The 27,160-nt window shown below is 42.3% G+C and overlaps 1 protein-coding gene across 4 annotated transcripts in view; it reads left to right on the plus strand.

Moving 5' to 3' along the window:
* The first annotated feature begins 443 nt into the window (after window positions 1-443).
* The window catches only part of Gfod2 (Gfo/Idh/MocA-like oxidoreductase domain containing 2), a 41,482-nt gene continuing 14,765 nt past the window's right edge, over window positions 444-27,160 (plus strand). The window contains exons 1-3 of one of the 4 annotated variants that reach the window (XM_074055823.1): window positions 444-616; window positions 24,618-24,768; window positions 26,380-26,723. In XM_074055823.1, the coding sequence (XP_073911924.1) occupies window positions 26,465-26,723 (259 nt within the window). In that variant the 5' untranslated portion in view covers window positions 444-616; window positions 24,618-24,768; window positions 26,380-26,464. The other 3 variants (XM_074055824.1, XM_020171160.2, XM_020171163.2) reach the window with 3 other exon arrangements.

The following is a 27,160-nucleotide window of genomic DNA, read 5'->3' on the forward strand; positions in this document are numbered from 1 at the left end:
AGAACACAGGCTCCAGTAAAGGGAACTGGGATCACAGTCTAGAACAGCACTGACATTTAGAGAACAACGAACATCCAGAGAAGAGAGGCCCAAACAGGCACCTGAGAAACAAGAAGGCAAATCATTAGGAGCCAGGAATCTAGGAACTCCCAACCAGTCTGATAGACAAAGATAGGTCGTTGTCCAACACGAGGCCTTTCTTCATTCCAGAAAAACTACAATTCCCTAGACCTTAAGGTTAATGACAGCAGTAGCAGACCCGAGAAAAACCAAATCTAGATCATAACTGCACAGCTGCCTTAGTCCCTAGAAAGGAAGTACCAAAGCCTCCCGGCCGAGCTACTTAAGCTCCGCCCCCAGCAAAGGAGCATGCGCAGCTTCTAGTCTCGGCCCCCTCCCCGCGCGGATCCGCCCCCCCCGTGACGGAGCATGCGCGGTCCTCCCGCTGTCCCGCCCCCTCCCTTCCACAGCCCTCTGTTCCTTAGAAACCAGGCGGCGTGTTCCCGGTGTCGGCGCCTCCCCAGCAGCCTCCCTCAAGGAGGACAAGCGGCCTCCGAGACCCGTCTAGACCCATGGTTTCCAGTACGACCCAAGACGGGCGATGCCAGAGAGCCAGGTGAGAAGCGGCCCGCGGCGGCGGATGAGGGTGAATGAAGGAGGGCATGGTGCGGCCGCGAGCGGGCGCCGGCCGGGCCTCTTGCCACCGCTTGGCCCGAGGTCGGAGACGTGGATACTCAAGAGTCTGGCCGGAGGGATACTGTGCTAATTGCCAGCACGCGTGCTAAGTACGAGGGTCGCCCTGGGCTTCTCCCCCCCCCCGCCCCAGAAGTAGGACCTGCACGATTGGTTGTAAAATTTTGGATCCTGGACGACCTCGAACATAACCCATCCCTTTATAAATGAGGAAAACTAAGCTGCCTTACCCTGTGCCGAGCAGACCCTCCTACCTGTGTGAGGATGGGCTCTTTGCGGATGAAGACGGGTGAGGTGTGAAAGCGTCAGACAAAGGGCTCGTGGTTAGCTTGGTCCAGCCTCTTCCAGAATGAAATGGGACTTTTAGGGGGTAAATATTTATTTAAGAAACAGGTGTTAAAGTGACAAGTTGAAGAAGGGACACACCAGAAGTGTTAGGTTGGCTCTGCCCTCTGGCCACTTCTCCAATGGCCCTGGCCACCTTTGAAGCTCCGAAAGAAGCAGGTGGACTTGTGGAGACAAAAGGTGAAGGTAGGTACCTGGCTTTATCACATTTGAATGATGAGGGAAGAGAAGGCAGATAATTGAGGGCTGTGGATGGTCATTGTAAAGAGTTTTACCTTCCAGCCTACAGCAGAATCTAAAGAACAGGAAATTTAAAAACTAAATTCGATAAACAACAGGAAGCTTATAAAACATCGTATTTATGTTCATTGTGCCCACCATATCATGCTAAGGGCAGGACCCATGAGGCCAGGTGATCTATGGGGCACAAAAGCCTCCAAAGAAGACCTTTTAGTGTATGGTCCTTCAGGTGAAAGGAACAGCCTTTAAATTAGAAGAGAAAGACACTTAAAATGATATCGTGATATGAAGTGAGACATGGAAGCTACATTCATTCTTTTTTTCAGTGCTAGTGATCAACCTGCACCTTGCACGTGCAAGGAAAGTGCTGTTCCACTGAGCTACATTCCCAGCCCTTGGTTTTTTGAAACAGGGTCTCGAACCTGAACTTGAACTTTCAAATTTTAGATCCTCCTACTCCCACCTCTCCAGAGCTGGGATTACAGGTGTGCACGTGGTTAAATTTATTCTTGACAAGGAAATTAATTTCTTTCTAAAAAGCTACATCAGAGAAAAAAAGAGTTTTCAGAACATCTCTTTTACAGAGAACACTACTGCTTTCCAGCTTGGGAATTTAGACTCTGTCTAGGCCAAGAGGTAGAAATTTTTAAGTAGGTAGTTCTGTTGGTAGAATCATCATTTTACAGATCAAGATTCTTTTATGAGAGATATTCTCTAACAACCTGGTTGTCCTGCTTTTCCTGTATAATGATTGGTCTGGGTCTAATCCATTATCATTTTTATTTGCAAAGAAAGTTCCACGTGGGCTTTATCGTCCATGCCTGTAATCCCAACACTCAGAAGCCAGAGGCCAGCCTGGGCTACATGATGACACCCTGTCTCAAAAATTAGAAAAAAAATTGAGATCTGTGATTTCTTTAGGAATTTTAGAATTCAGTAGTGGGACAGTGATGGGAAAAAAAAAACAAAACCCACCCCTCAAACTTAAAATTTTGCAATATGGGGAAAAGAAGTGTGACTTTTAAAAGGTAGTCCCTGATTCTAATCATTGATGTCAGTTTGATGGTAGCTTGATAAAACTGATTTTCATCATGTATTTGCCACAAGTTTTTTTTTTTTTCAGAGTGATGAGAAAAATATTGAAAATTTATTAATAGGTCAAATCAAGTTTAAGGAAGAAAGCTTTGACTTAGGTTCATCAGATAACTATAGATATAGTGACTGCATTTTATTGACTTTTCTTGCATCTGTGGAATTATTTTGTATAGGTACCTCAAGAGATACAATGAGGGATTATCAGAAACTGTGTAATACATGGGGAAAATCAGTACTGTTAACCAAATTCCATTAGAAAGGCTTAATGACAATCATTTTATTTGGGATTCCCCCAAATAAATTTCCCTCTCCCTTTGCTCCCCCACCCCCCTTGCTTTTGTACTGGCCCAGTACTGGGAGTAAGACAAGAGAACAAAATCCAGGTAAGAAGGAAGGAAGCAATTGTCCTCTGATGAACTGGATGGGATGTGGAAGTGTGTTTGTTTTGCTTTTTTTTTTTTTCTATTTTTTCCTTTTTTTTTTTTTTTTCCAGTGCTGGGGACTGAACTCAGGGCCTTGCACTTGCCAGGCAAGCGCTCTTCCACTGAGCTAAATCCCCAAACCTGGGAGTGTGTTTGAAAGTCAACACAAATACTTCCCTGAGTGAGTTGTTGGAAAATGTACTGCTTAAATGTGGCTACAGTGTGCTTCATGGATTTGTGTGCATTTTCTGCAGTCTACAATCAGACACTTGTTTTTGGAGAAGAGTAGACTTAGAGAGGACTCTCAAAGTGTTTCTAAGTTGCTATGACAATGAAACCTTTGACAAATAATTACTTAGCATCCACTCCATTTGGGGAGCAACTGAGGGCAGTTATCAAGTATGGTCTGTAATAAAGTAATCAACAGTATTTGACAGGCCAACCATGAGGAAAGCTTACCAGATAAATCAGTTATGCTAACAGAATCTACTTTCACTGAACTGATTTTCTAGTTTCTTTTACTATAAGAGAAATGAAGATGACATGCAATGTTCTCTGATCTAAAAAAATGAGTTATAAGTTGGTGTTCAGAAAACACAGGAATCAGCTGGCGATGTGGCTCAAGGGGTAGAGTGTCTGACTAGTAAGATTGAGGCCTTGAGTTCAAACTCTAGTACCACTAAAAAAAAAAAGCTTTGATATTTGGGCTGGGGGGCATGGCTCAAGTGGTAAAGTACCTGTCTAGCAAGTCAAGATCTTGAGTTCAAACCCCAGTATAAGAAAAACAGACAAACAACCCAGGCATCAAATACATACCTTTAACTTAGACATAGGAGAAGTGACTTTCTGGTGCTTGAAATGCATGCTAGAATCAGGGGTCTGATTATGACAGATACACAATTGGATCTGGAAAACTTTTCATAAAAAATTGAATTGGAGATTTTGGCATTTTTGAGGATTTGCATATAGCACAATAAAGAGATATTACTTCTCTTACATGCAAAAGTAGCAGTTTTGTATTAGTAAACTTAAAAGGTAATCCTAAAGCTGAGGATGTGGCTCAGTGGTAAAGTATTTGCCTAGTATGTGTGAGGCCCTAAGTTCAGTCCCTAGTACCTCCTCCCCCAAAAAAGTAATATTTGAAGTCTAAAAGTCCAAATTTACTTGCAAATTTAGAGGTCATGTGTTTTGAAAAGTGGGAATGAAAGATACTTGCAATAGGCTTTGAGTCATAACAGTCAGAATAAGAGATACTGAGAAAAGCATGGAAGTTGTAAGACTTCCTTACACTCCTCACACTTAGGAATTTGACATTTGGTCAGAAGTGAGCTCTTTAAAGTACCATCTTATCAAACCAAGACATAGGAAATGATAATTTTCTCTCTGTTGGTGAGAAACACTTAGAAAATAGGGATTGAATGCTGAGAGGGAAGTAACGAATGTTCCTGCATACTTGTAGAGTTCCTGTTCTTAAGAGAGTTTCAGGTGGTGCCTTTGTGCTAGATGCTGTCAATTCTCAAGGTAGTCAGTGATAAAATACATACTCTTTGGAATTCAGGATGGTCTCAGAATTGCTGGGGACATACCTCACTCTCCCTACCACCTCTCAAAGCCATTCCCAGGAACTGCTTCAGAAGAGTTTTCTGTCATTCATCCATAACGAAGGATTAGGGGTAAAGACTGAAAAAATGGGAACTGATAACTGAGTGCATACTCCCTTTCTGGCATAACTGTTAGAATAACTGTTTCTCCCAGACTGTCAACTCTCAACTTCTTGTGAGAATAGATAACCCCAAAATCTGGCATGGAGATTTACCGTATCACTTTATAACCTTAAAATCTTTATTATTTACAATTATATTTTTGCTTAGACTGATAACTTTAGGCCAATAATGTAACCTGGACCATAATTTCTTAACCTATATAATTTATAACAAAAAAATGAAAATGACATTAATGTTTAATACTAGAGATATGAAAGCTGGTTCATATATTCAGTGACATATCATGTAACCCTTCAAAACTACTTATGAGAGCCAGGCAACTACCTATATCCCAGCTACTCAGGAGATAGAGATCAGAAGAATTGCAGTTGGAGGCCAGCCAGGCAAAAAGTTAGTAAGACCCTATGTCAACAAGCCAAGTATAATGGGGCATGCCTATAAATCCCAGTGATGGGTGAGGTATAGGATCATGGCCTCAGAGTGGCCAGGGCAAAAAGTGAGACCCTGTCTGAAAAATAACCAAAAACAAAAGGTACTGGAGGCATGGCTCAAGTAGTAGAGTGCTTGCATAGCATGCATGAGGCCCTGGGTTTGGTTCCAGAACCACAAAAAAATAAATAAAAATTGCTATGCAGGTAGGGAAAATTATGTCAGGGACCAAGCAGCACTGATGTTTCCTGTCTAAAGTGTCAGTGAACCAAACAGTAATGAGATTACCTAGATAAAGAATTTACCTGTGTATAATTGAAAGCTTATACTAATTTCTAAGACTATTTGGTGCTTGTTGAAGAGTTTTGATCCTTAGGGTTTCTTTGGTGCTTATTTTTCTTTTTCCCTCTCTCCCTCCCTCTCTTTCCTCCTTCCTTCTTTCCTCTTCATAGTGCTAGGGATCAAATCCAGGGCTTGTGCATGCTAGAGAAGTGCTGTACCACTGAGCTACATCCCCAGCCCTCTTTGGTGTTTTCTGATGAACAGTGTTCCAAAGCAGAAGATGTTCCACGTGGTTTCTGCAGCCCCATGGTGGCTCATGCTAGGAATGATTACCATTTCTTAGGGGCCCTTCTGGGGGTGGCTCTGGGATCATATTAGATGATGTATTTGTTCCATCAGCATCCTCTGATTATCAGAGAGAAGGGGAGTGGTAGAGAGATCCCCTGAACTTCCTGTTACTTTTCAGCCTTTTGTATTCATATTCCTGTGTCAAGGGCAGGAGATACAGCTTGTGTTTTGGGGGAAATGATTTAACAGAGTATTCCATTTGTTACTTTTGAAATAAATTATTGTATTTAAATGGCCATTTTGGTTTTCCTAGTCTAGCCCTGGCTAACTCTTAGTTATAGTGTTTATTTTTTCATAATTATTTTGTTTCTCCTTCCTTCAGTATCCCTGACATACTGAGATTGCCATTCAAAGAACATTTAAGTTCTTTCCAAATTATATAGGAATGCTACCAAAATGCCTTGAAGTATGAATTTTCAGGGACTTATCTTCAGATGATGCAGATAATGTAGGGATCCTGCAAAAAATGCAGTCTTGCTCCTGAAAGAGCCTAGAGTCTCTCAACAAGAAGACAAGATATCATTTAGACAATAACAGTCAGAAAATTCTAAAATTCTTAAATGAATAGGTATTTTCAGGTAGGCACATCCTGTATATACCCTGTACTTTATAGCTGGCTCTTTAATTACATATTAACAAAAGAAAAAAGGGGGTAGTGTGGCAAAGACTGTCCTGAGATTAGATTATTTTACATCAGCAAGACAGTCAGCAGTGAAACAATTGTTAAATCTCATCTGAGCATGGTCATAGCCCAGCTGGTAATCAGATTTCTGCATACAGGGGTACCAGGCATTTCCAATCACCAGGGAAGTTCAACCCACACATCATAGAGTTAGAGAACACACATCAGAATTGCTGTATTCCTGGTTGGTAAGGAAGTCCTAAGCCAAAATCCAAAGTGTTTTTTGATGCTGTGGGAAAAACAGAGGACTTGTATCTACATAGGAGGTGAAAAACACAAAGAAAACTTTAAGTCAGCTAAGTTTGCCCATTGGAAAACATTCATCATAATAATTAAAAACTCACCATCTTCTTGGAAAGACCACAGATAAAATCAAACTTGGTAACACACTTCACTCTGGAGTTGGCTAGACAAGCACATCACGGACAAGTGTGCTTTATCTCAGTAACTTAAAGGCAAAGCAGGATCTTTGTTCACATGGCTGTCATAGGGAACAATCTTTGGACGCTTACCATGTTCCTCGATTCAGCCCTTGGTGTTCAGCTAGGGTGCAGTAAGAAATGCAAACCGAGGGCCTCAGGGACCAGGCCTGTTTATATCACTCCTACATGCCACAGGCCCTGGCACAATGCCTGATTGATTGGAGTGTTTAAAAATACTGGGAGCTGGGCACTTATGGCTCACACCTGTAATCCTAGTACTTAGAAGGCTGAGACCAGGAGAATAACAGTTCAGTGCTAGCTCAGGCAAGTAGTTGGTGAGACCCCATCTTCGACATAACCAGAACAAAATGGAGGTGGCTGGTGGAGTGGCTCAAGAGGTAAGAGTGCCTACCTAGCAGAACAAAATGGAGTGGAGGTGTGGCTCAAGTAGTAGAGCACCTGCTTTGCAAACATGAAGCCCTGAGCTCACACCAAATAAAACAAAACAAAAAACTGGGAAATGAATGGGGAAAGGATTCTGGTGACTGGATAGTGTTCCATTAAAAGAGGAAGGGAGCTGGGTGCTGGTGGCTCATATCTGCAATCCTGGCTACTTGGGAAGCTGTGATCAGAAGAATTGAGGTTTGAGACCAGCTTGAGCAAATAGTTCTTGAGACCTCATCTCCAAAATAACCAGAGCAAAATGGACTGGAGGTGTGGCTTAAGTACCTGCTTTGCAAGTATAGAGTTCTAAGTTCAAACCCCAGTCCCACCAAAAAAAGGGAGGGGGGAAGCCACGTATGGTGGCTCATGCTTATAAGTTTAGCTGCTCAGGAGGCAGAGATTGCCTCAAACCATTACACCCAGCTCATTACTACCATATTTTAAAAAATAAAAAAGACCAAGCTGGGTGTGGTGGTACACCCCTGTAATCCCAGCACTCAGGAGGCTGAGGCAGGAGGATCTTGAGTTTGAGGCCAGCTTGGGCTATGTAAGTGAGTTTGAGGCCAGCCTGGACTACATAGCAAATCCTGTCTCAAAAAACCAAAATAAATAAATGAAATAAAGACCCAATATAGCTGATAGATAAGTGCTTTTCCTACTATTATCAGTGGAAGCTTTAAAAACCTAAAGTTTTTTAAAAGTTTTTAAAGTTTTAGTGATCCAGATACTTCTGTACGTGTTAAATTTACCTCTCCTTTATGACCCAATTTAGCTGACTTTTTTGTACAGTGGGTAGTCATGCTTCATAGGACAGGTCATTAGGCCTGTCATTGCTGGTCCTCCTGGGTCATTTGGAGGTGGGTGGAGTGGGGAGTTGGTGTCTCTATTCTGATTCCATGGTGACTGCCTAGCAGTTGACCATTTTGTCAGCTTGTGGAGCTGGGGATAGTAATTCTTTCCTCTGCCCTGCCTCTGTTTTTGTTTCCAGGGAGAAGGCAGAAATCTGTGACTATCGTGGAGTCAGTGTAGGCACTGTTAAACAAATAATAGGAAAACTAAACTTTCTGAATAGAACCTTTGAATCTTTGAAAGCCAGGCCGCTGAACATTTTATGATAACTCTACTCAGTACCTGTTTTCTTACTTTGGCTTTTTTTTTTTCTTTTCCCTTTGGTATACTGGAGTTTTAACTCAGGGCATTGCTCTTGATAGGCAAGCACTCTACCACTTGAGCCACAACCCCAGCCCTTTTTGCTTTAGTTTATTCTACAGATAGGGTCTTGCACTTTTGCCTGGAGCTAGTCTCAGATCTTGATCTTCCTGCCCAGACCTCCAGCATAGTTGGAATTGCAGACGTGCCCCACAGTGCCCAGTCCTCTGGCTCTTTATCTTTCTTTCTTTGTTTCTTTCTTTTTTTTTTTGCAGCACTGGGTTTGAACTCAGGGCCTCATGCTTACTGCTTGAGCCACTCCACCAGCCTTCTTTGTGATGGGTTTTTTTGAAATAGGGTCTCACAAACTATTTGCCCATGGTTAGCTTTGAACCACCATCCTTCTGATCTCTGCTTTCTGAGTAGCTAGGATTACAGGCATGAACCACTGGTGCCCTGTACCATTTCAGATTTTTAAGTTTAAGTTGATTAGTGGGAGTTGCAACCAATCTATAGGTAGTCACTTGTCCATAAACTTTCATTTCAAAGCTGTGAAGCTGTGTGCTTGCTCCTTATTCTGGCTTTGATAATGAGGTATGGGTTTGCTCTTTGGGTTTTTTGTTTGTTTTGCGGTACTGTGGTTTTTGAACTCAGGGCCTCACACTTGCTAGGCATGCGCTCTACCACTTGAGCCACTCTGCCCACAGCCTATCTTTGCTCTTTGGGTCCAGCTCTGCTTTTTAAGTATTGTTAGCCTGTCTTCCAGGCTAAATTCTGGACATCAAAGGGGCCAGAAGAAAGACTGGGGGAACTGGGCATGGTGGTATGTGCCTATAATCCCAGCTACTTAGGAGACAGAGGTAGGAGCATCAGAGTCCCAGGCAAAAGCACAAGACCCTAAATTAGCAAGTGCAAGGCCCTGGAGTTCAAACCCCAGTACCAATTAAAAAAAAAAAAGACTGGGGTACAATAAAACATAGGTTTCTAATTGATTCTTGGTATATGACTGTTGCTAAAGGCTACATGGAAGGCATTTCTGTTTATTTCCCAACCGATTCCTGGTTTTTGCAGGCTAACAAAGGTTGGCCTTTATATATATATATATATATATATATATATATATATATATATATATATATTTTTTTTTTTTTTTTTCCCCCAGGAGAGGGATACTAGAGATTGAACCCAGGGTTTTGTACATGCTAAATACAGGCTCCGACTCTGAGCTACACCCCAGCCTCTGTATTTTTTATTAAATCTCCTTTACCTTGTTCAAGAATGATACTCTCGTGTTAAAGATCCCTTTGCAACTGGATGTTAAGTCATGGTGCTCCTGTCTTAGGGTGATGTTCCACGTTACTATCCAGGGTAGCTTATATTCTTCAGGTAGTTTGTAGTCTTAAGATTTTTAAAATATTTATTTAAAATCATAAAGGCATAAGAAGAAATTAGGCAGGAAGAGCCTTCTAATCAGTGTGGCATCCACACAACCTTGAACCTGATTTGATTCATTCATTCTTGCACTGATTCATTCCTTAGTTGTTACTTAGCATCTACTCTGTGTCAGGTGCTGAGCTTATTGTGGGGTTACAGCAGCATGTGAAAGGTGCGACGCCCTGCCATCCTGATAGACACTAAGCCCAGTGAAGTGTGGTGAGAACTGTGAAAACAAAGCCCAGGCTGTTGTGTGAACAGTTGTAAAATCACTTAATCCAGTCAAGGCACAGGCTTTCTGAAAAAGAGATGCTGAAGTGGAGACTTGACAGTTCTGAGAAGGAGTTACCTGGGGTTGTCTGAAAATATTGTTTCAGGCAGAGCAACCAATGTGGATTAAGGTCTCAAAGCAAGCTGCAAGGAGTCAGGTGTGGTAGCTGTGAGCCTGTGGAAGAGAGTGGTGAAGTGCCCTGCTCACACTAAGGAGCTGCTTTGTGAGCACCACCAAGGGAACTTGCCACTTCTCTTCTTGACACTGTGCCTGGAGAAAGAAATTATCATTACCTAGAGAGCCGCTCGCTGATCATGGGGAACCAGAGAAATGGAGGAATTCAAGAGATGCTGGGATGTCCAGTTCATGGGGTGTGCTGGACTGCCCATGAAGGCAGAGAGGCTTCACTGTAGCCATGTAATGGTTCCTTATAAACTGGTTACATCTGAGTCACTATCACTTGTTTGAGTCCACTGTCACTTTCCTTCACATCTGACTGCTGGCATTTGGTTGAACATAATCCCTCTGTGCTGGGTGACAGCTCCTGGAGGACTTGACATACAGTTTGCTTCTCTGGTAAGGGAGGGGTAACTAGCCTGGCATAGTTACCATAATCATACCTCACTCGGGGGGATCCAGGTTTGAAGCCAGCTCAGGCAAAAAGTTCTTGAAACCCCATTTCAACCAATAAAAACTGGGCATGGTAGGGCACACCTGTGGCACACCAGCTATCGGAAGTATACATGGGAGGATTTAGGTTCAGACCAGTCCGGGCATAAATTTGAGAACTAAAAAGCAAAAAGGACTACAGTATGGCTCAAGTAGTGGGGTGCCTGCCTAGCAAAGGCAAGGCCCTGAGTTCAAGCCCCAGTACTGCCCCCCCCACCTAGAAAAACCAAAAAACGAAACTAAAGCCAAAGGGGCTGGAGGTTTTGCTCAACTAAGGCCCTGAGTTCAAAGTTCAGTACCTGCCCCCCACCCCAGCCACACACACATATCTCTGTCTCAGGAACACACATTCTAGCAGGGGTGTTAGGGGAGACAAACAATGGAAACATAATCCTGTTTCTTATTAGACTATATTTAAGAGACCTGAAGAGGGAGAGGGAGAAGAGAGAGAAAGTAGGGGAGGGGAGAGGAGGGGAAATGAGAGGACTAAGTGTTGCTCAGTAGAGGGGACCTGAGAAGGGAACGTACCTGGCATGTTTGAGATGCATACAGCTGCAAACACTGAAGCTGGAGTAGGTTATATGGTCAGAAAGACAAAAGTAGTTGGGGAATGAAGACAGATCATGTAGGGCCTTGTAGGTAGGTGAAAGAACTTTGGGTCCTTCTCCAAGAGACAGGAAGCCTTTGGAAGGTTTGGGCAGAGGAGTGGCTTGATCTTACTTAAGTTTTAATCAAGTCACTCACAGTGCTATGTTGAGAGGAGATTGGGAGTCAGCATGAGAAGGGGACGGGTAGAAGCTAGGTAGAACCACTGAGGCTATTGTAATAATGTAAGAGGATGGTGGTAGTGAATTTAACTAAGGTGGTAGTGACAAAAGCAGTGGAAAGTGTTTGGATTCATGAAGTTTGAAGACAGAGTTGGCAAGACTTGTTGATGGATCAGATGTCAAGTGTGAGAGGAAGGGAATAATCAAGGGTAACTCCAGGGTTTTGTCTTGAACAGTTGGAGCACTTGTGTTTCTGAAATGAAACCAGTGTGGGAGAAGTCCATTTGGTGGGGGAAACATCAGGGGATTAGTTCTGGACATTTTAAGTTTCAGATGCCTACGAAACATCCAATTAAAGATGTCAAATAGGCAGTACTTTATACTAGTCTGGAGCTTAAGAGAAAGGACCTGGCTGATGGCTTTGGGAGTCACCAGGGAATAAATGGTATTTAAAGACATGAGACTCAGTGGAATAATCAGGGTAGTATAAATAGAAAAGAGAAATGGGCCAGGGCCTGAACCATGCTAGGAGAAACTAGCAGAAAGGACTACAAAGTGGGCAGAGGTGGTGGGCAGAGGTGGGAGGAAAATCAGACACTTTGCAGCCTGTCATGTCAGATGCTGCTGATAGGTACAAGTGGGATGTCAGGAGAGCTGACTTCTGGATTTAGCAACATCTTATTTGTATTTGACAAATATCAGGTAGGTGAAGCTTGGTTATTTGTAGTTTTACAACCAGAAATCTAGAGTTTTCAGCCATAATGCCTGAATACAGAACATCATATAAGTTGAATAATTACAATTTGAAGTTCTGAACACGTTACTTTTTTGTTTGTTCTGCCTCTTTTTTTTTTTTTTTTCCCCTACCTCTTTTGGACCCATTTTATACTGAAGAAATGCTGTTGGATGGAGGCTTAGACTGCTTTGGGTAAGGGGAGTGATTTTTTTTTTTTTTTTGGTGGTACTGGGGATCAAACTCAGGGCCTCAGACTTGCTAACAGGCGCTCTACCACTTGAGCCAAACTTCCAGTCCTTTTACTTTTACTTTATTTTTGAGATAGGGTCTCTCACTTTTTGCCCCGCATCGACCTTCAGCCACAGATCCTTCTACCTCTGCCTCCCAAGTAGCTGGAATTAAAGACCAGCCCTACCACACCTGGCTTTACTGTACTTTTTTTTACTGGATCATCAGTGTTGGTGTTTTCAACATAATTGCTTAACACTTCTTTAAGTATGGCTGGCTTATGTCTTGCTGAATGTTCCCAAGACACACCGTTCTCTTCCTTTATAACATGTATCTCAAATTGCCATGACATACTTTGTGGTTATTTTACTGTCTTACCTCTCCTGTTAGACTGTACACTTCATGCCAGCAGAAGCTACATCTGTTGGGAGGCTGAGATTGAAAGGATGGCAGTTCAAGGCCAGTTTGGGCTCAAGCAGAAGAGCTCCTGCTTTGCAAGTGGGAAGCCCTGAGGTCAAACTTCAGTCCTACCAAAAAAAGAAGCTGTATCTATTTTGCTCACCAGAGTATCTTTTACTAGCATATTATAGTTGTACAGGGGGTACATTGTGACATTTATGTAAGTGCTTACAATATATCTTAATTAGATTCACCCTCTCCATCTTTCTCTTTATCCCCACTTCCCCCATCACCAAAGTATCTTGTGCTTTTCCTAGTCCTGGCCCATAGCAGGTGCTTAATAAGTATATATTAGTGAAACCATTTACATAAATTACAGGTATCATTTTACATATAAGCACCTGAAACATAGCCTATAATTAGCTCAGCTAATGTCACAACGTTAATGTTTTAAAATGAGGTCGAGTGTGTCTCACTACTAACTAGGGCCCTGACCTCACCTCTGGGCATGGGGCTTTATTTAGCAGGATTTATTTGAGGACACATTACTGAAAAAAAAAAAAAAAACCAAACCCTCCATAGAAACATGTCTCTGAACTCTGACCCTTTGGAATAGGGTTTGTGGCAAAGTCTGTGGCAGTGCCTCAGGAGGCAGGGCTGCTCAGAGAATGCAGAGCTCTGGCAGGTTGCTTCTGGGGAGCTCCAGGTGCAGTGCTGCTTCTGTGGTCAGTCTCATGGTGAGTGGCCTTGGGGGTGAAGGGAGCTGAACACTGAGAGTGGGCCTCCCATCCTTGTGCCATGCCTTATTGCCCAAACTGTTCAGCTACAGCCATAAACAGTTATACACAGCCATTGTTAAATTTGTTTTCCTAGTGATACAGGAGAACTCTCTTTACTATGAGATGTCCTGAGTGGTGAGGACTTCCTAACCCCAGCAGCTCAGTAGCTGACCCAGTATGATGCTGGCTGGGGAAAAGAACCATCATTATATACTCCTAGCAAGTGTGGAGACAAACTAGATCACTGGGCCTTAACTTGTAACTTTCTCAGAAAACTTGTTCTCTAGGCCATAGCCATTGTCTCTGTACTGATAATATTCCCCATATTAAGCTTACATATGTTTTGCTTTGTTTTAAAGGAAAGATTTTCAATTCACATATATCCATTTAGTTTGATTATACACTTGAATTTGCAAGGTGTGAATAGATTGTTCTCTGCCAATAAACATAACTACTTATGGTGATTAAAAATTGAGGTATAATTCACATACAGTTAAATGCACAGATCTGAAGTTTTCAGTTTGATGAATTTTGACAATTGTATCACCAAGAACTATAGCACCACTCAAAAAATAGAATCATTTCCATCACTCTAGCATGTTTCCTTGTGTCTTTTTTTTTTTTTTTTTGGCCTCATGCTACTTGATCCACTCCACCAGCCCTTTTTTTGTGTGTGGGTATTTTTGAGATAGGGTCTCTCCAACTGTTGCCGTGGGCTGCCTTCAAACTTCGATCCTCCTGATCTCTACTTCCTGAGTAGCTAGAATTTCAGGCGTGAGCCACTGGCACCTGGCTCTTGTGTCCCTTTCTAGTTAATTCCTCCTAACTCTTCCTACTACCACCACTGCCACCTTTGGACTACTGTCACTGTAAATAAGGCTGTCTGTTCTTCCTGATCTTCAAGTGAATGGAATCCTACAGTGTGGGTTTTGTGTGTGTCTGTGTCTGTGTCTCTTCCCCTCCCCCCTTCCCCTCCTCCTCCCTTCCTTCCCTCCTTCTTTTTTTTTTTTTTTTTTTTTTTTTACATTACTTGGAGTTGAACTTAAGACCTTGTATTTACTGAGCAGGCTCTCTGACACTTGAACCATGCCCCCAACCTGGCATCTTTCATTCAGCATAATGTTATAAAGATTCATGGATAATGTTACATGTGTCAATAGTTCATTTCTTTTTACTGCTTTACTGTATTCCATGATGTGACAGTACCATAGTTTATCCAAATGATGAGGAACATTTGGGTTTGTTTCTCATTTGGGTCAATTCTGAATAAAGCTACTATGAGCATTTGTATAAATTTTTTGTGGACATGTTTTCATTTCTTAGGTAAATATCTACAAGTGGAGTTGCTGTGACTGGGTTCACGTGTATTTAATTTTATAAGAAACTGTCAGTTTTCTGAAGTGGTTGTACTGTTTTACACTCCCATAAAAATGTATGAAATTTCCATCTGCTCCATATCCTCTCCAAACTTAGGGGTTGTCACTCTTTTTTTTTTTTTCTTCTTTTTCTTTTTTGGTGGGACTGGGGTTTAAACTTAGGGCTTCACTCTTGCAAAGTAGGCACTCTACCTTTTGAACCACACTTCCAGCCCTATCTTAGCTGTTCTAGTGGCTGTCTCAGTGTTCTTTCATTTGTATGTCCCTGACCACTAATGGTATAGAACACCTTTCATGTGCCTCATCCCTGTTTTGTTTTTTTTTCCCCCTGTGGTTGTTTTGTGCAACTGGAGTTTGAAGTCAGGGCTTCATACTTGCAAAGCTGGTGCCCTACCTGCTTAAGTTATACCTCCAGTCCATTTTTGGTGATTTTGGAGTTGGGGTCTCCCAAACTGTTTGCCCGTGCTAGCCTTAAACCTTGATCCTCCTGATCTTGGCTTCCCAAGTAGCTAGGATTACAAATGTGAGCCATCGGCACCCAGGTTATCCTGTATTTTTGATGAAACTACTGTGTCAGTCTTTTGACACAGGTGGTTCATCTTTTTTATTGTTGATTTGTAGGGGCACTTCTGCAAATGAGTCCTTTGTTACATCTATGTTCAGCAGATATTTTTCCCAGTCTCTTCCGTTTTTTGAATGGTGATCTTTTTTTTTTATATTTCCCTTTGTTTTAAAATGACGTTTAATCTACCTATTTATTTGTTTTTGGTGGGACTGGGGTTTAAACTCAGGGCTCTATGCTTGCAAAGCAATCACTGTCCTGCTTGAGCCACACCTCCAGTCCATTTTGCTCTGGTTATTTTGGGATCTCTTTCCTCGGGTTGGCCTCAAACTTTGATCCTCCCCATCTCTGCCTCCCAAGGAGCTAGGATTAAAAGTGTGAGCCATTGGTGCCCAGCTGAATTAGGTATTTCTGAGATAGAGTCTTGCTTTCATTTTCCCCAGGCTAGCCTCAAACTGCAATCTTCTGATCTCTGCCTCCTGAGTAGCTAGAATTATAGGTACTTACCAAGTAAGTACTTTTTGTGTTCCACTCAACAAATACTCACCTTGTTTTTTGTTTTCTTTTTTTTTTCAGTACTGGGGATTGAACCCAGACCTGGCATGTAGTAAGCAAGTGGTCTACCACTTGAGCCACACCCTCAGCCCTAGCCTTTAGTTTTTTTAAGACAGGCTCTCCCTATGTAGCTTGGACTATCCTTGAATTCGAGATCCTCCTGCCTCAGCCTCCCAAGTGTTGGGATTACAAGATTGCACCACCATGCCCAGCTCTGTCCAATGACCTTGAAAATATTTTGATATATTTTTATAGAAAATATTTTGATATATTTTTATAGAAAATATTTTGATATATTTTTATAGAAACTTTATGGTTCTAGCTTTTACGTTGAGATGTTTGATCCATCTCAAATTAATTTTTGAATATACAGGTTCATTGTTTGCCATTTGGATATCCAGTTGTTCCAATACCATTTCTCTCTTTCTTTTTTTTTTTTTTGCAATCTGGGGTTTTAACTCAGGACCTACACCTTGAACCATTTCACCAGCCCATTTTTTGTGTGTGAAGGACTTTTTTCAAGATAGGGTCTCACAAACTGTTTGCCCTGGTTGGCTTCAAACTGTGATCCTTCTGATCTCTGCCTCCTGAGTACCTAGGATTATAGGTGTGAGAGCCAGTAGTGCCTGGCCCAACACCACTTCTTAAAAATAATTTTCTTTCTCCATTGATTTGATTTAATGTTTTAGCTGAAAATCAATTAACTACATTTGTTTGGCTTACAAAGTAAAGACAGTATTATAAGCAGTAACTTTGTCTATAGAAATCCCTAATGACTGTTTTTAATAGCCTGGCCCTGGAACTAGAGAGTCTATTTTATAATTTTAAAAAAGCATAGTTACAGGGCAAGCTATTACAGAGACATTTTTAAATAGCTTGGATGGAACCACCCAGCCTCCATACATCTATAAGTTTCTAAAGAGCTGGCTGCTACTGAGAAGATCAGAGAGCTACAGTCCCAGAATAAGTAATGACACTTAAGAAATATTATAGCCAATCTAAAGTATTCGTGAAGACAAGGCTAAGAGGTTTTGAAGATTTGTTTTTTGAAACATGGTCTTGCTCAGTAGCCCAGGCTGGCCTTGAACTCAAAATATTCTTACTGCAGCCTCTCGAGTGCTAGAATTACAGGCATGCACCCCCATATCCAGTTTTTTTTTTGGTCTTGTTTTTTGTTTTGTGGTACTCGCGTTTGAACTCAGGGCCCACACCTAGAGCCACTCCACCAGCTCTTTTTTGTGATGGGGTTTTTTAAAATAGGGTCTCAGGAACTGTTTGCCTGGGCTGGCCTGGAACTGTGATTCTCCTGATCTCTGCCTTCCAAGTAGCTGGGATTACCAGCATGAGCCACCAGGGCCTGGATCCTAAAAAAAAAAAAATTTTTTTAAAGCTGTTATTGACTTGAATTGAAGACATAGCCTGCTTATTTACAAATTTAGCAAGGGGCCAGGTACAATGAAACTAGTTTGTCATCTCAGCTATATGGGAACCTGAAGTCACAAAGATTGTGGCCCAGGCAAAAAGTTTGCAACAGAAAATGCTAGGTGTGGTGGTGCATTGCCTGTCATCCTAGCTACTGTGGGAAGCATAAAGAGGAGGATTATAGTTCAGACCAGTCCAAGCAAAAAGCAAAACCCTGTCTCAAAAATAATAAGAACAAAAAGGGCTTGGAGTCATGGCTCAAATAGTAGAGATCCTATCTAGCAAGTCAAAACCCTGAGTTCAGCCCCCAGCACCACCAAAAAAACAAAAACAAAAACAAAACTGGTGAGACTCATGAAAATATTCCACAGGATCTCAACTGATAAAGAGCCACCTAGCTTAAACCAAATGAATATGATTTAGAGGAAAAAGTTAAAGTACTAAACTTAAGTTCAAAAAACTAACTATAATTGATATAGTTGGTACCCATTTTCATAGTGGCATTACTCAACATGCAGGTAAAGGACAGTCAAAATGTGGTACATACACATGATGTAATATTATCCAGCCTTAAAAAGGAAGTAAGTTCTGATATATGCTATCACAATTGAGAATTTTAAAAGAAACTTACTATCCAAATACTGAACATTTATTAGAACATGTAAAAAATCCTGTGTGTCAGGATGACATAGATAATCTACATTCTAAAATGAATCTAGGCTGCAGGTGTAGCACCAAGATAGAACACTTGCCTAGCATGGGAGAAGCCCTGAGTTAGACCCCCCAGCACTTCCAAAAGTACAATAAAATTTTAAAATGAGGCTGAGCACAGTTGCTCATGCCTGTAATCCTAGCTACTTGGGAGGCCGAGATCAGGAGGATTGTGTTTTGAGGCCACCCCAGACATAATAGTTCCAGAGACCTCATCTCCAAAATAACCAGAACAAAATGGATTGGAGGTGTGGCTCAAGCTGTAGACCACCTGCTTTACAAGTGTGAAGCCCTGAGTTCAAACCCCAGTCCCACCAATAAATAAATAAAAACTAATGTGAGCTGAGCGCCAGTGGTTCACACCTATAATCCTAACTACTCAGGAGTCAGAGGATGGAGGTTCAAAGCCAGCCCTGGCAAATAGTTCAAGAGACCCTATCTTGAAAATACCCAACACCAAAAAGGTCTGGTAGAGTGGTTCAAGTGGTAGAGCACTTGCCTTGAGTATCTCCGAAACTCTATTCCACTATGCACCTTTCTGTCAACTAAGGAACAAAAAAATCATTGGTTCTTCTTGATTATACATTAGTCAATATTCAGGCAGGAAACAACCAGTGCACTCAAAGAGTTAATGAAAAACCTTTAATGAGGAATTATTTACAATTGTATGAATAGTAAAGTGACCCTACAAGGGATGAGAGAGCACTGAGGGACTGGCAAAGACTGACAGCAGCTGGTCATGTTAGTATCCCAGGTACATGGAGGAAGGGGCAGGTGTTACTGACATCCAGCAAAAACTGTGGCTGGGGAGAGGGATCCCCAATAAGGTCCCCTCTGAGCTGTGACCTCAGTCAGAGAACATGGGTCCTGCCAGAACCGCATACTGGAAGGGAGAGAGCAAAGAGACCAAGTACCCTGACCTTTCTTGCTGCTCTTGGGTCTCTTCCTGGTGCTTTCCACTGGCTGGACCAGTGGAAGCTAGGAGACCTGCACTCTTAGAAATTGGCCTTCTGACTCCTGAGACACAGCAGGGAAGAAAGGATTGGGGGGGAAGTTGGGCAGATTAAGAGTACCTAGCCCACCCAATTGTCAAAGTCCACATTCCTTTGATTATCACCTGATGCCACCAGTTCTTGCTCTCTGACAGTACTTTTTGTCCTTTTTTTTGTCCTGTAGCCCCCCTGTTAGGCTCCCAATAAAGATGTGACATATGAACTAGGTGTTTATGTCTCTAATCCCAGCACCCAGGAAGCTGAGGCAGGAGGATTAAGACTTTAAGGCCAACCTGGGCTACATAGTGACACTCTGTCTCAAAAACAAACGAAAAAAGGCATTTTTGGGGTGTAGCTCAATGGTAGAGTGCACAGCCCTGGGCTCAATCCTCACTACCACAAAAAAAAAAAAAAAAAAAAAAAAAAAAACATGAGATGAGATGACCTATGTAGTGACTTGCTATGGGATGGGCAAGGCCTTTACAATTATTACCTCATTTAATCCTTAAATCCCCTGTGAGGTAGATACAACTGTCCTTATTTTTCAGATGAGGAAAAATTGTGTCCACAGAGCAATTAAGAGACTTACCCTGAAAGAGCCGGATATGGTGGTCCATAACTGTAATCCCAGCACTGGGGAGGCTAAAGCAGGAGAATAGTGAGTTTGAGGCTAGGCCAGTGTGGGCTACATAATGAGACCCTGTCTCAAAATTAAAAAAAAACAGAAAAGAAAGAACGAATGAACTGACTGACTCTTACCTGACATCACCCAACTGGTAAGTGACAGAGCCAGGATTTGAGTGTAGGCAAAATGGCTTCCTTTTCCATTGCCTCTAACATCTATCCTGCCTTCCTTTGCCATACCTTGGCACTCTGCAATCTCATTCCTGACCAGCATGTGGTTATTGGCATGTGTATGAGCTTTCAGGGCTGGGTTTATGGAGGTTTTTGGAGATATTTGAAAGGTATATGCAAGGATAGTAGGAGCAAAGAGTAGGAAAATTTTAGGGGTGGGAAAGGTGGCCACTGAAATAAACAAGGAAAACCAACTGTGCCTGATTGAACAGGAAATACCTAGTCATCAAGCCTGCCTGGCTTCATGCCATCTGGCTTCCTCAGGGGCTAGCCAATACCTCTTTATGAGTGTTGATGAAGCTGCCCTTGAGTCAGTAGAAATAAAAGTTGCCCATAATTCTAATCCATTCTGTAGTTTCGTATCACTGATGCTTAACTATGTGTCTACCCAAATCTAACTAGAGTGAGAAGGAGGAAGTGCATCCTGGGCATGGGTTTAGAGAGGATATGGCCATCCTTGCTTAGGGTAGCTATGTCTCACTTCCTTGGCTGTTGATGATTAATGACCTACAAAACTTAAGCAGAATCTCACTTACTTAGTACTACAAATTTGGCACTCAAGCTCCCAGAACAGCAATGACCTGTATGCACCAAAGCATATCATTATGGAAATTGGCCAAAATAGCTGAAGGGAACATAGGATATGAAAATTATAAAAGATACCATGTAACTGGCCTGTGTTCTAACAAAAGGGGAAGCCTATAAGGACAGGAGAATTACCTGCAAAGAGAAAAGAGATAGAGAAAGTAGAAAAAGAAAGAATGGTGGTTGTGAGACTGCAGACATCATTCACTAGTAGACAGGATGAGAATGGTTAAGATAAGACAAAACCCCAGTGGTAGACAGCAGTGGGTAAGCCAGGCTCCACATCCTCCGAGTAGATTCAAGAGGAAGCACAAAGCTGACAAGGGAGCTGGCTCAAGTGGTAGTGAGCCTGACTAGCAAACTCAAGGCCCTGAGTTCAAACCCCAGTACTGCCAAAAAAAAAAAAAAAATGCTGACAGGGATCTGGAGTTAGAGGTAGCACAAGCTATGCTTCTTTTAGTGGTTCACAAAGGTACAAATAAGTGTACTTTGGGTGAAATCAAGCAAGGCAGGATGCTGTACTGGGCTATACTAGGAAAGCAATCTTTCACACAGACATGTATTTGCCTAGTACCCTGGTGCCTAGGGTAGACACAGAAGCGATATTGGGGCTGGGTGCATAGCTTAATTATAAAACACTTGCATAGTATTGCATGAGGCCCTGGATTCAATTTTGAGCACCACAAAAAAAAATGGTTTCTTTAGCCAGGGGTGGTAGCTCCTGCCTGTAGTCTCAGCTTCATGGGAGGCAGAAATTGGGAGGGTCACGGGTTGAATCCAGCTCAGGTGAAAAGTAGCAAGACCCCATTCAGACATTAGTTGGGCACTGTGATGTGTACCTGTCATACCAGCTATGTGGAAAGCATAAATAGGAGAATCATGGTCCAGGCCAGCCCAGCCAAAACTAAAGCAAAAAAAGAAAAGGGCTGGAGAGCATGACTCGGTAGAACACCTGCCTAGCAAGCACAAGGGGTCTGGAGTTCAACTCCCAGTACTACCAAAAAAAAAAGTTGCTTTTAGCTAAGACATGGTAACATGAGGATTTGAACCCAGAGCATCTGTGCTCACCACTTCACTTTACCACTTCTGTTCAGACTTAGTTGTGTGGGTTTTGTAGAGCCAGTAGAACAATAAAGCAGAGCTATTCAGGAGTAGTACATATGGGTGTGAAGCTCTGGAGAGAGCTGGACTTCTGCTGCAGATCTGGAAGTCACTAGGACACAAAGGAAAGCCTTGGAAAGGGAAAGGGGCCTAAAGCACTTGGACCTAGGACAGGATTCTGATGACAGAACCTCAGGAACCTCAGCATTGAAAGAGCCAGGGCAGGAGCAGAGGATTAAAAGAAGCACTCATAAATGGCCAGAGAGTTGAGAAGTCAGAGAAGGGAAGGGAAGAAATGTGTGTATGCCTTGTGCTCACAAGTGGGGATAAAGTAGTTCCTTGTGGTACATTTATAGGAGAAATGCCATGGCTCTGTGTTAGACTGACAAATTGACTGTGACCTGTGAGAGGTACACATGAAGCAGTGTGTTAAGTGAACAAACAGCAAGGTCTAACGTTTGGGTATAACTTTTTAAATTTGTGAGATTATAGTGAGCACAATTAGAAGTTGTCAGACTTTTTTAAGGTAATCACTAAACTAAAGGATTGTAAAGTATTTATAAAATTATGTTTAAAACAATATTATAAAGTAAAGGAAATACATAAAAGTTAAAATAGGCTCAAGGCATGGTTCAAACACAGAGCACCTGCCTAACAAGTGTGAGGCTATGAGTTCAACCTTGAGTTTTACACACACACACACACACACACACACACACAAGTGCTGGATGCTGGTAGCTCATGCCTAGGAAGCTAAAATGGGGAGGATCTAGGTTCAAGGCCAGCCCTGGCAAAAAGTTTGTGAGACCCCAGTCTCCACTAATGGCAGGGTACCATGGTATAGTACTTGTCACCCTGGCTACGTGGGGAACCACAAATAGAATTGTGGTTCATGCTGCCCCAGACATAAAGCAGGATCCCATCTCAAAAAATAGACAACACAAAAAGGAATAGGAGAGTGGCTCAAATAGTAAAGTGCCTGCCTAGGAAGCCCAAAGTCCTGGATTCAAAAAGAAAATGATGTTACCTCTGACCAATCAGGATGGCTACTGTTAAATACCAAGCTAAGCTGGGCACTGGTGGCTCACGCCTGGAATCCTAGCTACTTAGGAGGCTGAGATCAGGAAGATTGCAGTTCGAGGCCAACCGAGGCAAATAGTTGATGAGACCCCCCATCTCCAAAAAATAACCAGAGCAAAATGTACTGGAGGTGTGGCTCAAGTGGTAGAGCACCTAGGTTCAAACTCTAGTCCCAACAAAACCAATAAACAAAAACCTCCAAACTGGTGAATCTAATTAAGATGAATTGTAGACGCATTCGTAAATATCACAATATATCTCCCTGTACAACTATTATGTGCTAATAAAAATTAATCAGAAAAAGACCCCACCAAGCTGGGTATGGTGGTACACATCTGTAACTCCAGCACTTGGGAGGCAGAGGTAGAGGAAGATCATAAATTCAAAACCAGCTTGGGCTACACATTGAGACCCTATCTCAAAAACACAAAACAAATGAAAAACACACTAGAAGCTGGGTGTGGTGGTGCTTCTGGTAACACACATGTAATCTCAGTATTCAGGAGGTGGAGGCAGGAGGATTTCAAGTTTGAGGCCAGCCTGGGCGAATATCAAAACCCTGCCTCAAAAAAAAAAAAAAAAAACAGAAAGAAAGAAAGAAAGAAAACTCACCAGAAAATAGTATGTGCTGGGAGAATGTGGAGAAAATGGAACCCTTGTGTATTGTTGGTGCAACTGTAAAGTAGTGCAACTATTAAGGAGAAAAGTAAGGCAGTTCCTCAGCAAATTAAAACCAGAATGACCAGCTGGACGTTGGCGACTCACACCTGTAATCCTCGCTACCAGGAGGCAGAGATCAGGAGGATTGTGGTTCAAAGCCAGCCCCAGGCAAATAGTTCGCGATACCATATCTCGAAAAATCCCTCCACAAAAAAGGACTGGTGCAATGGCTCAAGTTGTAGACCTTGAGTTCACACCCCAGTACCACCAAAAAAAAAAAAAAAAAAAGGAATTACCATATGACCCAGGAATTTCACTTCTGGGTGTCGGAGCCAGCAGTGGGACTGTGCCTGTGTGATTTGGCATCTGGCTTTGTGAGAAAGCTCTGACACTGGGAATATATCCAAAAGAGTTGAAGGGAAGGTTTCTAAGAGAGGTGCAATTGTCCATGATCATGGCAGCATTATTCACAGTAGCTAAGATGGAGAAGCAGTCCATGTATTCATTGACAGGAGAACAGATAAGCAAAATATTGGATATACATATAATAGAATTTTATTCAGCCTTAAAAAGGAAGAAGCCAGGCATGGTGGCTCACATCTGTAATTCTAGCTACTCAGGAGGCAGAGATGAGGAGGATCACAGTTCAAACACAGCTCTGGCAAATAGTCTGCGAGACCCTACCTCAAAAATACCCAACACAAAACAGGGCTGGTAGAATGGCTTAAATGGTACAGCTCCTGCCTAGCAAGTGTGGGGCCCTGAGTTCAAACTCAGTACTGCTAAAAAAAATGGGGGAAGGAAATTCTGACATACACCACATCGTTCATATGGATGAGCCTTGAGGACATTGTGCTAAATGAGACATGAAGCACAAATACTTACATGCGGTATCTAGAGTAAAGTTTGTAGAGGCAGAAAATAGAATGGTAGATACCACGGGCTAGATAGGGTTACATGGAGTATGGTTATTTAATATGTATGAACTTGAGTTTTTCAAGATGAAAGAGTTCCGGAGAGGTCTGTGGTGATGGTTTTATAACAAAATGAATGTACCTACACTTCTGAGTATAAACTTAAAAATGGCCAGTACCACACAATTTAAGATGGTAAATTTTGTATTTATGTGTGTTTTTTTTTTACCACAATGAAAAATTTAGTTAAAAAAGAAAAGATTTGGACTGATGGCGTGACTCAAGTTGTAGAGTGCCTGCCTATTAAGCATGAAGCCCTGAGTTCAAGCCCCAAAGCTGCCAAAAAAAAAAGAAAAGAAAAGAAAAAATTATGGTGGCATGACTTCAGTCTGATTTGGTGAGTTGAGGGTCACATTTGGAGTAGGACCATTGGGGGGTTGGGGATTTAGCTCAGTGGAAGAGCGCTTGCCTGGCAAGTGTAAGGCCCTGAGTTCGGTCCCCAGCACCGAAAAAAAAAAAAAAAATGGAGTAGGACCATTGGTTTAGCTAAAGGGAGGTGGTACACTGAGAAGCCTAATACCCTGAGCACTCCTAAATCTTTTCTTGATTTTCTCCTGACCTTGATCACAAGCAAAGGATTTTTCTTTGGTTTTGTTCTTTATTTCATTTTATAGAGCCCTTGTGATTAAGAAGAAAAATTACACAAAAAGTAAGATCTATTCATTGTAGAAAACTTAGCCAAGTTAAGAAAAGCAAAAAAAAGACAATAAAAATCATCCATAACTCCATCAACTTGAGTAGTTACTGTTAAATTTAAGTATATTCTGGTCTTTCTACTGTTGTATTATATACATTTATATAATATCCTTATACATTTTCACATCTCTATGCATCTTTTACATGCCTGCTTTTTTTTTTTCATACAGTAACAACTTTATTATGAACTTGACTTCACATATAAAGTTCTTTAGGGTTTTTGTTGTTGTTGTTGATTTGTTCTTGTTTTTTTTTCTTTTTGCAGTACTGGGGCTTAAACTCAGGGCCTACACCTTGAGCCACTCCAGCAGCCCTTTTTTGTGATGGATTTTTTTCAAAATAAGGGTCTCATGAACTATTTGCCTGGGTTGGTTCCTGAGTAGCTAGGATTACAGCTTTGAGCCACTGGCACCTGTTAGTTTTGTTTGGTGTGCTTAGAGTCAAGCCCAGGGCCTCACAAAGGTAAACAACCATTCAACTGAGCTGCGCCCCGAGCCCAAAAAAATCTTTTCACTATGTGTGGTGTAGATAGATCTTCTTTCTTCTTATACTAATTTTAGTTTTCCACTCTTTTTCCTTGTCATGTTATGAAGACAAGAACTTTCACAGCAAGAAGGAACTTTAAGGGTCATTCATTCTCCTACTTTTACAATTGAGGCCCTAAGGACTAAATAACTTGACGAGGGTTACACTGAATATTAAGTATCAGAACAGGAACTGGACCCCACTGTACCATTTTTCATTTTCCTGCTTTCTCTGAGTTGTAGTAGATAGGTATTGCTGATATCTCAGTCCTCTTAGAGGAAGATTCTATATTCTTTCATTTTTGGAGCAGTATTTCATTTATGGTTTTTGAGCAGAGAACTTGGTACTTCTATGGCAATACTGGAGTTTGAAGTCATGGCCTTGCACTTGCTAGGCAGGCACTCTACCACTTGAGCCACACCCCCAGCTAGAACTTGTTGCCTTTGGGAGTGAGGGGCGCAATACTTGGGTTTGAACTCAGGGCCTCATACCTGCTAGGCAGATGCCCTACTACTTGAGCCACTCCACCAACCTTTTTTTGTGTTAGGTATTTTTCAAGATAGGGTCTTGCAAACCGTTTGCCCAGGGCTGGGTCTAAACCACAATCCTCTGATGTCTGCCTCCTAAATCACTAGGATTACAGGCTTGTTGCTTCTTTCAAGTTCAGACAGTAGTCTTAGCTGAGTTAGACATCCACCACTAACTAACATATTGCTTGCCATTCTAGGAGCCATGTTTGACCACAACTATGGGAAAGTCAACTCCATGCTGGAGGCCCTTGTGAGGAGATGAGTTGGTAAGAAGAGGCTGGGATGAAGATGCTGCCAGGAGTGGGTGTATTTGGTACTGGCAGCTCAGCCCGGGTCCTGGTCCCCCTGCTGAGGGCAGAAGGGTTCACAGTGGAGGCCCTGTGGGGGAAGACTGAGGAGGAGGCAAAGCAGCTGGCTGAGGAGATGAACATCACCTTCTACACCAGCCGGACTGATGACGTCTTGCTGCATCAAGATGTGGACCTGGTGTGCATCAACATTCCTCCTCCACTTACCCGGCAGATATCTGTGAAGGCTCTAGGTATGCATTGTCAGGCCACAGAAGGCAGATTGTATCTCTCTCTGGACAATTCTCTGAGCCTCAGTGCTCTTCCCTGGTCCTGGGTATTCCTCTTAGGCCTGCATTTGCATGTCATAGTACTTTGGGATGTCCCTTGCCCCTCAAGCAGAACTGGGGAGGGCATGTTGGAGGGTCTTCCATCTCTAAAAGGAAAGGACTAGCCTTCGCTGCCTCCCATTAGTAAATGCCTGAGCAAAAACTAAGGAAGTAAGAGATGGCCCATCAAGGGTCTGGAGATGATTGCATTTCAGGCAAAGTCAAGCCTGTCTCTGGGAAGTCAGCGTTCCCTGGACCCTAGGAAACTGGTTCTGATTGACATGTTTGTTCTTCTCTGTTGTGGCTCTCAGCACCACAGGAAGGAGAGGAGGCTGTCTAGCAAGGCTACTGTTTCCCATGCT

Source organism: Castor canadensis, chromosome 15, assembly GCF_047511655.1.
Source record: "Castor canadensis chromosome 15, mCasCan1.hap1v2, whole genome shotgun sequence".
Lineage (NCBI taxonomy): Eukaryota > Metazoa > Chordata > Mammalia > Rodentia > Castoridae > Castor > Castor canadensis.